This window comes from Chaetura pelagica, unplaced genomic scaffold (assembly GCF_000747805.2).
Source record: "Chaetura pelagica isolate M959 unplaced genomic scaffold, ChaPel_1.0 scaffold33, whole genome shotgun sequence".
Taxonomy (NCBI): domain Eukaryota; kingdom Metazoa; phylum Chordata; class Aves; order Apodiformes; family Apodidae; genus Chaetura; species Chaetura pelagica.
The window spans coordinates 1,398,530-1,413,972 of NW_009952874.1; the positions used below are offsets into that span (position 1 = coordinate 1,398,530).

Sequence of the window (15,443 nt, forward strand, 5' to 3'; positions counted from 1 at the left end):
AGCCCCCATGGCTGGAGGAGGGCTTATTTGAACCTAAGAGTTTGGAAAGTGAGAAGCCTGCTTCTGTCACAGCAGAAATTTCAGTGTTCAGCTGGGCACAGCTGTAGTAAACTGTTTTAAAAGAAAAAAAAAAAAAAAGGCTTGTTTTTAATCAGGGGACTGCTGTAATGGGGAAAGTGTTATAAAAGTGACTCCTCGCAATACAGCTTTGAACTCCAAGGCAATTTTTGCAAAGGTCTTATGGATGGAGACTGTTTAAATGGTAGCAGGAACTTGCCTGTGATAGCTAGAAATGTTGTGTAACAGCAAAACTGTTGCTCTTACGCCCGTCTTAATCACAGTAAGATTCACTCCAGAGAGGCAGGCATGAGAGAGCTAAGCAGTCTCTTGGCCAGCCTGGCCAAACATTTCCTGACATCCTAAGTTCATTGTTTGTTTCCTGCAGTGGTTAGAAATGAATGTGCCTTGGCAGGAAACACTCAGCCAGGCTGGCCAAGAGACTGCTTAGCCCTCTCATGCCAGGTGAGTTCAGCTCAGCGACTCCCTCAATATTTTCTCTCTCCTTGCAGTTTCAGAAGGCACATGTGTAGTAAATAACCTAACAGGTGAAACAACACCTGATTTTTTTTCCTTGGGAACTTCCAAATTCAGGGATTTATTGTTTTCAGGACTCTTCTTAAAATTATACATTGTGTTTATAGTATTGAAATTAAACAAGATATTGAAAAGCATAATGACTCCATGTCGTTATGTCTCACTCTATGTCTCACTGAAAATGAGCACAACTAGGAACTTGTATTTTTCAGATTAATGATATCAACATTTCACTAACTGTAAAATTGGTCTTTAAAAAGAGAAGTTAGGTTAAGGTTTGTGATAGTGCTGCTCTGACTCCTGGCTGGCAGTGTAACAGAGCAGATTGCAGCTCCGTGACCTCTGCCTGCAGCTGAGCACAGCAGCTTGACACATCAGGAACTGGATCTGTGGAGGTTTTGGCCTGAGCCTCCAACCATCTAAGCAGTAGTTTCTGAGACAACTGGCTACAGATTAGAGTTCGGACACTGAAAAAAACAGACTCCTAGCAGACAATTTTGCCTTGTGCTGCTACTGAATGAATCATCCTGGGAGTAAAATGAGCTTTTTTGTTGTTGTTACTTGGTTTTTTGGGTTTTTCCCCCCCTCTGAAGGTACAAGTGTTGTAAGGAAAGCTAGAGATGTTAAAATCCCAGTCTGAACTTTACAGTCTGGAGATGAGTGAGGTGGAGGGTATTTAAACAGCACTTCACCATGTTTGTGCAAGCAATGACTATCAGAAAAACAGGAAAGCAGTCAGAGATTGAGGGCAGCTTCATTTGCCATCGTTTATGTGCCAACAATTATTAACTCAAGTACAGTGGGAGGCTGTAAAACTGCAGTGACTTAGAAAGAACTGTGCTCTGTAAATAATAACATGAGTCAAGAATTTAACCAAGGGTTGATAACTTGGCTTTTAAGCTCAACTAGTAATCAATTTGGAACAATTTAGTTGTCTTGCATGCCTTGCTATCTAGAAGTTCTATAGCCAGCAGGGAGTCCTCCAGAGGAAGATGCTGACTTTGGTAATTTCTCTCTACCTGATTTAGGAGATGTTTGTCCTCCTTCTGCTCATCTTCCCTCCTGCTTTCTGCTAGGCACTAACTCATCTGCTGGTGTCCCCGAACAGAAGAGGAGAGGAAACCTCCAGCTGTAGAATGGAAAGATCTTAAAATAATAGTGAACTACTAACCAAAGCTGGCTGCTGATTAACAGACCTCTCTGTAAAGCACAAAATATATATATATAACATGAAAGAATATGGCTCCAAACTTAGATAAAAAATCTAAATCTGAATAGTCTTTACATGAAGTGTCAGAGATGATTCAAACGCTCCAGTCAGTTACTTTCAGGCTGCTATATACATTATATATTTCAGGCAGTGTATATACATATATATCTCTATATATCATGGTGACCTCATGGTTAAAAGCCATCGCTAGGAGGAATGTGGGAACACAAATGGAACTTCCCTGTAAAAATGTAGCTTTGCAAGTGTCTGGCTGCAGGGAGAGCAATTAAAAAGCACTTTAAGGCACTGGGATGATTGGTTGAAGGATCGAGAGCACAGATAAGTGTTTTCTTCAATCCCTTCAGTGGCAGGGAAGACTACCTTGTACACTGAGAGGAACAGGAAAACACAGCTGCTCATCATGTGGCTCAGAGACTGGTGCCACAAGCAGAATTTTGGTTTATTGGATCTTGGGAACATGGCATTTGATGGGGAGACCCTATTCCACTGAGGAAGCTGAGGGAGCTGGTGGAGGTCATTGCTAGGCCACTCTCCATCTTTGGTAAGTTGTGGTGCCTGAGGACTGGAGGAAAGTCACTGTAACTCCAGCCTACAAGAAGGGCAAGAAGAAGGACCCGGGTAACTATAGACTGGAGCTTTCCAAAGAGCAAGTGGAAAACAATTTTGATGAATATTTTATTAATGGCATATATTGAAATTAGATATGACTATTACAAAGTTTTTAATTATTCAGCAGTCTGAATTGCTTTCAGACATCTCCTCGGCCTCTGGTCTGCAAGCATGTTCTGTCAGCATTTTAAGTTTCATCAATGGGTGCAGTCAATAGACATGGGTATAAAGCTCATGGGGTTTTTATAAACCACCATAGGGATACATGTGGTTGCTTTTGCAGTGAAAGGAATCCTTCCTTTTACTCATTTGATAGCAAGTTATTATTATATAAAATCTCACTGGTAGCTTAGCTCTCCTCTGTGTGGAGTAAAACTACAAATGTTAGCAGCAAGGTTTATGTTACAGGCTTGTCAACTACCTTCCCTGCTCTACAACGCACCAGCACGTGCTGCAGGGTGTCCCTGCACACCAGAGAGACTTACTGCATTTTATTGAAGTGATTTACAAACACTCATCTGAAACGCTGTGATACAAAGCTACAGGTATGAAAATGTTTGTATGTACTTGGTGGTTTCAGAAGCCCTTTAGGGCTGACTTTCTGCCAGGAACAGCAACCCCTGCTTTGGAGAACTGGCATTTCAGTCCTACTGTTTTCTGAACAGGTAGCAATGTTTTGATGAACAAGCAGCAGGAGGAGAGAAGCTCATCACCATGACCCTAGTACTCATGAGTCAGCTGCTGGTCTGGGGAAGTCCCATCCTACCTGTGAAGCACCATCTGCTTGCAAATGGGATTGATTTCCTCTGTAAATATTTGCAAATATTCCTCTGTTTATGATCAGGTTACCTGATTGCAGCCCCTGCTTCCCCCAGTATATAAAGCAAGTAAATAAGGCTTAACACCTTTGCCATGATTATGTTTTCAGAGGCTATTTGCAAAAAAATCTTTTAACTTTGGCTGACCTTAGTACAGCATCATGGGTGAAGCTGTAGGGAACAGTTGGTTCCTCTGCAGCACAGTCTTTATTTTGGCTGGCAGTCTATTAACTCTGATAAGTGGGTAAGCTCATGCCAAGCAAAGTCAGGCATATCATGATATTCTGCTTTGTTTGCAGAGACAGCTTTGTAGGCTGGTAAATGAAAAAAAACCACATATGACAATTTGGGGCTGACCAATTCTGATTCTCGAGGAGTTTGACAAAAGGACCCCCTGAGGTGTTTTGTTCCTCACTCTTGAGTTGTCCTTCTTTAGTAAGAATGGTGCTCTAGCTCTGCCAGACCTGCACAGAACACAACAACCCACTGTTGCTTTTCCTAAGCTCTCAAGGGAAAAGTCAAGAAGCAGTTCTTTGTTTCTCATGACTGCAGGCTTGGGTCTAGTTGGGCAACAGCAGAACCTGGCATTTTGTGATCCTGTGACACTAAGAATTTGTGGGGCTCCTGCCCAAAGGGCATGAAGGCTGTTGTGAGGTGGTGGCTGTGTGATGCTTCTAGGGGGGGGAGGTTTCTTTCTTTCGTTTAGCAGCAGCAGTCACTGGAGTTAGATGGTATTTGTTTACTATTTGGGAAAATAGTACTGCTTTGTCCTTCTGGAAGAGACAGTTAATTTTTTTTCCTAAGATCTTTAGGGTCCTGGGTGGCTTACATCATGTGCTGGGAATTGCATTCAAAGGCTGCTTGAATTCAGGTCAAACTTTGCTTGTTGGATGTTACTGATAAATACATTTCATGTGCATCATGCAGAGATTTACTGAAGTTGCTTCTACAAGCATCTGTGTGATTGTAGCTTTCCCTTAAGCTCCCTGAGAATGGCCAACTACTTATTGCATTTATATGAAACACTCTTTTGACAGGTTCCTTCAGAAGTGAAGAAGCACAAAAGGAGAGGCTCTGTTCTTTGAAAGCAACTGGGACCACTGGCAAGAAGCAGCAACACTGTGCACCAAACGCGGAAACCACCTCCAGGTTACCAAAACATGCTGTTGAACTGAATTTCTGCAGCTGCATTTTCCAACGTACCATGGGATGCTTCAAATCCAAGTATGCCTTTCCACATTCAAATGCTATCCAGGATGAAGATATTGGAGAAGTGTGCACTGGGGAGAAGGCATCCCTGATCACGGGGGTGGATGTAAAAGGTCCACCAAGCATCATAGTGCAAGACTATGCCGACCGCTTCTCCCGGGAGATCCTGGATCAGGCCATGCAACAGCTGGCAGTGACTGAAAGCAAATACAGTGACATCCCTTACATTGAAAGTGATGTGCCCTGAGCCCTGACTGCCAAGGACTGTCCTCACACCCAGTGTCCTCTCTGCCCAGCGGTCTGTCTTTGGTGGTTGTGCAGATGAAGTAACACCATCCGTGATTGGAGCACAATGCCACTAGTTGGATGTGTTTGCAAGGAGAGGCTGAAAAAATTTGCCTTTGGATTGGTATTGCTGAGAAACTAATTGGATTGCCGTAGAACCTCAATCAAGTGTCATTTGTTATCAGCCGTATGTTGAGTATATTCTGTCTTCATGTGTTGAATGTGATCAGAAATCAGTGTTAAAAAAAGAGGATAAGAAGAACGTGGCTGCCTAGCAACTCTGCAAGCACTGCCACAGAGGCCCCAGAGATGCTCAAGGACAAAGGGTGGATTTTTGCACACTGCATAAAAAAATCAGTGGTCTGTTTGTAGGTGACAAGAGAGTAACTATTTATGCCTGGTAAATCTGTCCACGTTTTGCTAGTGAAGCCAAGGGTCTACATGTAGCAAAGGTAACTGCTGTCAGAAATTTTGCTTTGATATCTTGAGCAGGCTGAACCTGTAAGCCACAAGATAATTAAGGCAACAAGAAGCTTTTTATAAAACCAAGTAGTATTCAGGGAACCATATAGTTCATTATATTACTCAACTGCCATTCTTAAGTGAGCCAGTGAGAAACATTACAATATTGTTAAACAGTGCATTGTAATTGACAGGTGCTCTGGCTTCTGGAAATGCATGAAGGCTGTTCTCTAAAATGAGGGGAACTATGGCTGCATTACACTCAGATGTCACCCTGAAGTAACACCCTTGGGACAAACACCTTCCTTCAGCCTCTGCAGTCTCACCTGCTGGCAGAGCTGTGTGTGGGGATGCACAAAGGAGCTACAGAAACCTAAAGCCTGAGCAGTGCACTGTATTAGCGAATAAGCCTTAGGCCCAAAGCTAAAGGGCTACATTCTTTACCCATTTTATCCAGCTTGCACCCACACACTGCACCCTGCTTCTCCAGGACTTGTAGCCTGACCTGCTCTACTCTTAACTAGCATTTAAGATGTCAAGAAAATGATGAATAAATTATAGTCATCTTGCCTTGGTAGAAACTTGGGTTCTAGCAACCTGTTTTTTTCTGTTATGGCCAGTTTAAAAGATGTAGGGTTGTTTTTTCTTCCTAAATCAAAGTGCTTTCCATTTTATGTTTTTGTTCTAAGGAAAAATGTTTCCATACTGGCAAAACCTGTTACTATTTTTTTAAGTACATACAGTTCTAGTAGTGATACAAAGCATGATTTTCAAGCCATGGTAAGCAGAGAGGACTGTGCAAATTGTTATTTTTAGCTTATTCTCAGACATAATATTGAGCTGTTTTGCAAACTTTGTGACATACACTTAGTTATTTGAAACTCACCTGTGTCGGGAGGTGGTTGCATCAGGAATTTAAAGGTGAAAAATACTTATTTGTAACACAGCACAAGACTACCACTAATTCACACTGTCCAGACCCTTCTAGTAAGACTGTTCTCAGGCTTTTGCAGAAAAAGGGAGAAAAACCTGCTGTTGTTGTAAAGTCTTTTTCTTTGAAGTAACGTAGTCATCTTTGAAGCCATATGTAAAATGGGACTTCAGTATTATGGCCCATTTAAATTCTACTGCTAAGAGGGATGTTCTTTGAAGCTCTAAAGCATGTAAGACATGAAATCATACCCTGCATTTGCTCCATCTAAAAAACCTCCATGCCATATACTAGGGTGAATTAAAAAGCAAAACCAAAACACTGATCAGATAAGTACATATTCATTGGATATTGCTTAACCACAGTATTAAAAAATATTCCTCTTCTTATTATAGCTGAAGTAAGGCCCCAAATCCATAGTCATCATTTGCCAGGTAGGCAGATAGCTGCAGAAAACTGGGCTTGTTTTAAGAGTGCATTTAGGTATATCTGCCTTGACCCTTGTACAAAAGCTGTAGTGGCTGGCCTGGGGAGAAGGTTCTGCAGTGCTGGCTGTTGCAGTGTCTTGGGTCCTCTCTCTGGATGCAGCCTCACATCTGCACTCCTCTGGAGTCAGCACAGCAGAGGCACTTCTGAAAGCAGCTTCTGAGTTGGCAGGCTGCCACTGCACTGTCCAGCAGCAGGCAGGGATGTCAGATCAAACAGCCTGAAGTGAAATCACAGCATTTGCACTGATGCACACCCACAGTCCCCCAGAGGAGGTTAACTGGCTATAACTGAAGCTGTGAGCCCCTGTCTGGGGGCTGCCCAGACACTCAGTGCTCTCCTGCTGCTAGGTCAGCCCAGCCTGTCACTGACCTGCACCACAAAGCTCCTCTGCCCTCCCTAAAGCTTGGAGATCACAGCAGATCCAGTGTGGCCTGAAGTGTCACTCCAGCTGGTTTATGATGCCTCCTGTGACACTGGCACTTCAGGGAAAGCAAACGAGCTTGCAAACCAGAGGGAGACAGCTTCTCACCAGGAAAACAATCTCTTTTACAAGACACTGTCCTTAATAAATAATGCACTTACCCTTAATAAAAAATAATTAAAAAAAAACTTGTTCAGTGCTACTATATGGTGGGAGATCAAAGGCAATCCCATTCCAGAGTTCTGCTATGTTTTTAACAGACACAATAGTAATGCATAATAAAAATACTTCTTTACCTGCATAAAACAATACGTGTTTACTTATCATTAGCTTACTCTAAACTGTGCTGTAGTCTTAGAAAGCCCCTTACAGTGGCTTTCCAGCTAAGTTCTTTGCCTTGATTTTGTGGAATAAAGGCACTCCAGTATGGGACTGGCATGCTCTGCAAAACCATTTACTTCTATTTAGGAGTTAAAAATACATTTGCTTTCTATTTTCTCCAGGAAACGTAAGTATAGTCTGAGTAGGCACTACTGTGTGACTGACTTGATATTCTAACAATGGCTCAAAACATACAAACTTCAGCACAACTTTGTAAAACTGACATTTCTGAAGTGAGACACATCAGTATTCCCAAATAAAACACACAACAATATATTTTTACAATATTTTTTGTGGAAAATATTTTCTTGTGGACCAAATAAAATTAAACTTCCCATTTGCTTGTAAGACTCTTTCTGTGACAAAAAATGCAGAGACTGGACAAGGGCTTCATACCATGAGCTTGGGATAATTCCCATTCATGTGAATACTGGAAGCAACTGAACACAGGTCAAAGTTTATTGATAGAGAAGTAAACTTGCTAAAATGTTTTAAATCCACTTCAGTCAGAGAAGGCATAATGCCTACTCCCTGGGGATTACTGTGCACTGAAGATGGCTTCTTCTGTACAAAAATAATTGAACCAATCGAAAAAACATAAATTAAAAATAGCCATTGTTTTAAGAATCTGAAGTTTCACACCAATTTTAACGAATTATGGGGGAACTTTACATTCCTTACAGAACCAGCAGGAGGTAGAAATTCAAGTAATATTTTCAGAAGTTACCCTAGAGATATTAATGAAATCTCTCAACTGCTTCTGAAAATAGGCTCAGGAACTGTCTTGTAACAAGGATGTACATGATAACCTTAACTGGTAGTTGAAATTTTAACCATTTTATCTTAAAGATTCTAGTGACAAAGCCATGTTTCTTGATTTTTCTCTCAATTTTGCTCACCTCCAAGTATCTGAAAGTCACTCTAGCACTTCACCTTGATGCCTGAATGTTCTGGACTTTGTTTCCAGGCAACAGCTTCTGGGAAGGAAGAAGCCTGGAGCCAGTGTAGACCATTCCTGTCAGTAATGAAGACCTGCTCAGTGTTGAAAACGCTGTGAGAGTTCTGCTGTAGCTCTGCCTTTTTGATTTCCCAGTGCTGGTTTCTGATGATGTTACTTGAACAAAAGTTTTCTTCCTTTAGTCTCATTCTTCTTGCTTCATCTTCAGAAAAGCCAGTATTTGTGTTTGTGACCTGCCTGTAACTGTAGACACAAGTAGGAGGAGATACTGCTACATGATAAAAAAACCCATGCAGTCTTAATGGTGAAGCAGGATTAGTAGCCACATGTTGTAGCCACAATAGAAAAATTCTACCCCCAAAAAAGATGATGTTTCATCCAGGGTCTCTGGTTCTGTCATATACCTCGAGCCTCATTAGTATCGGAAGCCAGCAACCTTTACTGCACATACAGTAATGGGGATATGATGTACATTTAAATTTTGATCCCAACAAATACATCTGTCAGGATATTTTAAGGAACCAGACAATCCACAGAGCAGCAGCCACATCATGTTCTCCTCTATTTGTTACCTATGACTGAGTACATACTGCTGTGTTCCCCCTAGTTCCCACAAATCCTCCACCCAGCAGAGAGGCTGTTCACGAGTACAAGCCAACAGGAACCCAGACCAGCTGGTACAGGCTCCAGCCACTGCAGTCCTGCTGACACCTCTGCCACAGCAACAACCAGAGAATCCCTCAACAGGAAACGTGCTGTTTGGTGTCCAGAGGAAGGTCTGAGACAGTTTTTTTTCTTTAGTACTGTACAATGACGAACAACTAGCCATTTTTTAAATCATGAAAAACTAATTATGTAATTCAATTCAACTAGTGTCCAGAGGAAGGTCTGAGACAGTATTTTTTCTTTAGTACTGTACAGTGACGAACAACTAGCTATTTTTTAAATAATGAAAAACTAATTATGTAATTCAATTCAACTTAATGGCATTTTAAAAAAAAACAAAACCCCATGGTTTTACAAGCAAACAGAAGTGTGCTCTGGGCTCACTGGTGCTCTGGGAGTGTTATGACATTTGCAACAATGTCTACATCAGTGAGACTGAACACTGACCAAATGTTAAATCAATAGAACAATTTCTTGCTCTCAGACTAACAACGTGTCAGCCTGACCTTTTATTTAAGACTACTCAACCAGCAGTGTCAGGCTGACCTTTTATTTAAGACTACTCAACCAGCATGTCTTGCATTTTCCTTTGGCTCCTCCTACACTAACAGCTGACACAAAAAATAAAATGTTAAGCCTTGTGCAAAGCAGTAAAAGTAACAATTTGCCCCAAAGTAAATTTTTTCTCTGTATTAACCAGAGATAGGATTATTTTGTTAGAGCTGACACAAAAAAATAAAATGCTAATCCTTGTGTAAAGCAGTAAAAATAACAATTTGCCCCAAAGTAATTTTTTCCCCTGTATTAACCAGAGATAGGATTATTTTGTTATTGTGGCAGTGTAACAAAATAGAGTGTTTCTGAACACAAAAAAATTAAGACTTGCAAATCTCAGGCTAGTAAAGTCTTGTCAAACTCTTATCATACTAATATGATGTTTTATATCACAGAATTAAGCAGGTGTATAAGCAGGTCCACAGGCTTGATCTTTACAACTTGAGATCGTTGTTTCCTAGTGGCTTAAAACAATTGTCCACAAATTCATCACTGACTTCTTCTAGAGCAGCTGGCTTCCATCTGGGGGACTGGTCTTTGTCAATAAGCACTGTCAGGTGGAGCGTAACAGAAAAGTTACTTGTAAACTTTATCTAATGAGGTTGACTTCAGATAGCATCAACACAGACAGGTTCAGTGAATACATTGGGCAGAAAAATCAGTATGATCAGGTGAAGAAAGTTTTGATAACACATATATGTTTACTCTAATCAAAATTCTTGCTTTGTGACCTGCCTAGAGATGTATGTGGGAGCTGAGCTAATTTAAACATCATATAAGCTACTAATGAAATAACTGATGAGGAAAGACTAAAGCAGAGTATGTTCGTGGGAAAGAAAATACCAATTCTCAAAAATTCCTTGTATCACAGGAATGTTGAGGGCACGTCAGCAAGAACAGCTTCACTACCAAACAGTATTAAGACAAGAGGCAGCTGATTTGTGTGTAGAAATGGCCAACATGAATGGAATTCCAGAGCATCCTTCTGAGCACCTTTCTGTCCCAAAGAAAGTCCATAAAGGCACAGTTTAAAATGTGAAAATTTTATTATTAAAAAAACCCAAACACAACAGCTGTAGTAAGCATGGCTCTCTAGGATGCACTGACTGAGTCCCCAACATCCCTCCTCAACCAACATTCCCTTCAGATGTGTGGCATCAGTGCCTGATCAGGAGAGGCACCTGTGTCCTGGGAGACCAGCACAGCCCACAGCATATAAGTGATGGCAGGGTTGCCAACAGGACTTGTTTCTTTCTCAGAATAGTTTCAGAGCAGAATGGTTCTACAGGCACATGGACAGAAGATACTCACAGAGACTAACTACTTGGAAGAGTAACAGCTGCTTTTTGGTAAGTTGCCATGTTTTTCTAACCAGACATCGTTCTTGGTGACTGAGCTAAAACCATCCAGGATGAGAAGTGTGTAAAGGAGGTGGACTTTAAGTTCAGTGGCAAGAATGCCCACCTAAGAATTGTGTCTTATCAAAAGCCAGGCATTATGGCAGTTTGTGGTACAAAGTATGACTTGAAAACTTTTTTAACTTTTCCCTCTATAACTAACATTTGGAAAATGCCTGGAAAATAAATACCATTCAAGTTACAATTGCATAAATTAGTATTTCTGTAGCTGAAGAAATAGAGGCATCACAGCTCCTTGGCTTACAACTTCAAAGAGAGAGAAGAATCAGGGTCCTGCAACATTTACCTGCAAATACAGGACTCCTTGGGTACAAATAACAGTAATTTTTTTAAGAAGCTCATTATGTAGATAGAGCCTGCAATTCTACAGATAACAGAATCCATGTGGGCAATTCTTTAAAGGAAATGTGCTGTAAAGGAGTGTATTTACTATGTCATTCAACGGGGTAATTTACTGACAAGTAATGATCCTACAAGTTAATTTTAAACATTGTGATGTGAAGGCATTGATTGGTTTGGATCAGAATATATAAATCTCCCAAATCAATTCTATTTATTCCATTAGATTAGTACTTACCTAATGATTTTCTTCAACTTTAGTTGAAGTTCACAATCTTGCCAAAATAACCTTAACTGTTATCCACAAAAGACAACACTGACTAGAGATGCTTTAAATTGAAAGGGAAAAAAGAAAAAAAAGTCCATGTATGCACTATAACAGCTTCAACTCTGAAATACAGCTGCAATGGCTGATAATTCTCCACTCTATGGCACTACTGTGTAATTGAGTTAATTCTTCTGTGTGGGTCTGTGGCCAGTTTTATTCTGGCAGGTAAATGGAATGATCATAATGATCTCTCCAGTATAATCTTCAATCTTGCATGTGTTAAAGTATTTGTTTCTAATAGTCATATGAAAATGCCTCCTTTCTGCATTAACTCCTGTGTATTTGCTGTTTATCCAGCTTGAGATATGGATCACTACAAGAACAGAACAAAAATTCCGAAGGCTTCTAAGGTAGGGAAGCTAATTAAGATAAACGTAACTGAACGTTGACATTGTGGTAAGGGTTTGCTCTTGTGGCTTTTTTCTTGCAAAACAAGATAAAAATTAAACTTCCATCCCCTCTGCTCACTAGCAGTGACCTCACTGGACTTCAGTGAGTGTTCTCTTGCTTAGCTTCATCCAGCACAGTCAAAACACTGGTACTTCTGAGCACCTGAAATGGTCAGTTGCAAGGAAATCTCTCCCTTCTCACTGAGTGCAGGGGGTCTGTGTGCCTGGGTGAGGCTGCCAGCTGCCTGCACTGCAGGAGAGAGGGCAGAATATACCCAGAAATCAGATCTTTGCAGGGTCAGCAACAGACTGAGGCTCTCAGCTATTCCATTTGAAATCTACATGCCTGCACACATAGTTAGGGGGCTACATTTAGCAGATTTTTGCCCCTCAAGTCACCAAGACTGCAGTCTACCTGGGTGTGTCTGAGCACAGGTTCCAAGTGTTTCTCTGCAGTAAGAATTAAAAAACAAAATTCTTGGAAATGAGCCAGGGCTGTGTATTTCTTAGTTTATGTATTATTCTCTAAAGTGAGTGATGAAATATGGTCTGTGTATTCTGTGCTTCATCAGTTTGGGTTTTTTCTTTAGTAGCTCAAATCACAAGTATCAGAAATTAGGAAGGTTGTTTGCCAGCGGATTGATTTGTCAGTCTGGTTGAAAGGAAACTGGCAGAAAGAAGATTTCTCAGTCTGGTTGAAAGGAAACTGGCAGAAAGAAAACTAAAATTTTGACCTCAAGTCAAAGCAGGATTAAAAAGCTTTTAAACAAACTACTTCCCTAGCGCTATTAAAATTATTATTTGAAGCAGATAAAAGCTTTTATTAAACCTGAACTATGGCCATTGCTGCTAAAATAACATCTTAAAAACCAAATCTGATTATTATATCTTTACTTTGTGGTAGAACCTCTTGTGTTAGGGTAAACAGCTGGCTCTTAAATGTTTGAAATGTAATGGTTTCATAAACAAAAAGCTAATACTGAAATTAACGTCTTTATCATTTTAATCTGTTAGACACTATGGTTGAGCCTGTGAAGTACTTAATAATCTTCCTATTAAAAAGGATGCTGAGCACATTGTTGGATAATTATTTTTATGAGATTAGACCCAACTAAAAAAAAAAAATCTAGAGTCAGATTCTGCACCTCTCATAAACAAGATAAACAATTTTGAGGTGACAAATATGCTAACACATATACAGTAACTAGAGAGCAAAAGTGCTTCAAGAACAAATTATTATTAGCAATCCCCTTAGAGCAGCTGCATCTCTGATGGCTTTTTTCTTCCCCTGATATAGTTAAACTTTTCCTACATCATCCTATGTAAGAGAAGCTTCCCAACTGCTGCTGTTGCAGCTGTTTTCTTTACAAGCACCTTGTGTAATTTACTGGCCAAACTGACAAGTGATTTGCTTTTGTTCTCCACTGCACCCCCAGGTGCTTTAATGACCTTGTGCACTACACGTGAGTCTGGTGTTCATCTGACTCTCAGAATTCAAGTTTGTCACTTCCTAAATAGCTACAATTTGGCATCTTATTTGGTGATTTAGAATGTATCATAGTAATAATCTTTTTTAGGTATCTCTGTCCCCATTGCCAAGAAAATGAAAACCACGCACTTCTTAATATGTGCAGTAAATTCTTCAAAGGAGTCTCTGCTAAAGAAGGCTAAAGTTTAATTAATTAAAATCAGAAACTTTCCAGGCTGCACAAACAAACTTTGCATTTCTCATCCCAGGCTATCTTAAGCACAGTGTTACTAGAAGTGAACCCTCAAACTAAGATCCACTACTGAAATGGATTCTAAACTACTTTAAAAATGCAGGTATAAAAAATGAGGAGGAGGTGATTATGCACACTAGATATGTAACTGTGTGAATTAACAGCTAGGTTCCCTCAACTTCAAAGTGTTATTCATCCAAATGTCTTGTACTGTAAGCTTTTTGGAAAAGGAAATGCCTCTGCTTTGTTTCATCATGTGCTGAATAGTACATAAATAATTATTACTGTTCCTAACAGATGTGACATTGGGTTTGACAAACTGCATGGTGAATCAGCAGTAGAATCAAGGACAGGCTGTCTTGCTGAGCTGCTGCTCTTTTACCATTACCTATCTTGAGCATTGTCTTAAAACGCTGAATTATTTAACATTAAGTTTACACATTGTTTTTTTTAATAGGAAGACAGCTCTATACAGAGATTCTGCACATGGGTGAAAGTAGTCTCTAAGAATTTTCTATAAAATGGTTGGTTTTGACTGAGTCTTAAACTCTCTTATGGCTGGCTGAACCAGCTTGTAACACTAAATCTGGATACACAAATGAGATAGCTGCTCACTACTGCCAGCATTAACTCTATTTTGGACTTTCCCAATGAACTGCTGAAATGTTTTCATGGTGCTTCCTTACCAACTGGATAAATAACATTGAGAGACTGAGATTACACAAAGGGAACAAGATGCCACATGGGAACAAATACTGAATTTTGGCCATCCTGGAGTCCAGTAAGCAAAACCTATAGCAAGCTGGGGAATGTACTCTGGGTTGTTGCTGCATATACTTGTCTTAACTTCCAGAGGAGCAAAACAACAGTGAGTCTGCATATTCTTGAGTTTCTGGGGTGCACACTCACTTACCTGCTCGAACCCCTTCATAGAAGTCATGGCCCTTCTGAAAAACAAAAAAACAAGCTGGAACATGACAGATTTTATTTATCCCATCTTTACCTATTCCACTTCTGCTTGAAAGGCAAGTTCTTAAATCCAGTTAAATCCCCATTGTGCTGTTCTCATCTATATCTTCTTGCTTAAATGCAGGCACAGCTCTCAAAATCAGCCTGTTGAACTGCACCTGATCAGCCAGATTTTATGCAGTGCAAGCCCCCTCTCACAGATTATTCTAAAGAGTTTTGGATGATGGAGACTAAGGTGTGTAGGATCAGAAAATCTTTGGAGAAAGACCAATCTTCAGGAATTGTGATGCATTCTGCCTTCTTGAACCACTTTGCAGTTAGAAATTGGAAACATTCAACTCTTTGATAAAGGAAAGCATAACATTTAAATCCCTAACAATGCTTCACTAGCAAGGGGGCAACACCACCAGCTCCAGGAAAGACATGGCAAGGATACTGTCAAGTACCACAATGTATCAGAATTGGATACATTTTCATTCATACTTCTTTTTAGAGCATTTACTTTAACTCTCACAAGTAATTTAATCAGATACACAATTCCTATTTTAAAATGTGATGAAACTAACATGGATACCATGGGGAAGCTTTAGGAGGCGTTTGTTCAGATAATTCAGTTAGCAGCTCTGTTCCACTGAAAGAATGACATCCTTGGATGTTACCCAAGTACTCA

General features: G+C 40.2%; 2 protein-coding genes across 2 annotated transcripts in view; one reads left to right on the forward strand and one right to left on the reverse strand.

The window, feature by feature from the left end:
- Nucleotides 1-4,456: 4,456 nt before the first annotated feature.
- LOC104386610 (small membrane A-kinase anchor protein-like) lies at nucleotides 4,457-4,708 on the forward strand. The gene has a single exon (XM_009995238.1). The coding sequence runs from the start codon at nucleotides 4,457-4,459 to the stop codon at nucleotides 4,706-4,708; it is 252 nt and encodes an 83-aa protein (XP_009993540.1).
- A 5,335-nt stretch (nucleotides 4,709-10,043) lies between these two features.
- HIBCH (3-hydroxyisobutyryl-CoA hydrolase) overlaps nucleotides 10,044-15,443 on the reverse strand; it is a 39,608-nt gene continuing 34,208 nt past the window's right edge. Inside the window, exons 13-14 of the mRNA XM_009995254.1 lie at nucleotides 14,718-14,751; nucleotides 10,044-10,159 (exon numbers count right to left, since the gene is read on the reverse strand). Of these exons, the coding sequence (XP_009993556.1) occupies nucleotides 10,044-10,159; nucleotides 14,718-14,751 (150 nt within the window). The remainder of the gene's footprint in view (nucleotides 10,160-14,717; nucleotides 14,752-15,443) is intronic.

Bases quoted from the DNA above. Each gene is read 5' to 3' on its own strand.
- LOC104386610 (XM_009995238.1), top strand. From the start codon at position 4,457: ATGGGATGCTTCAAATCCAAGTATGCCTTTCCACATTCAAATGCTATC.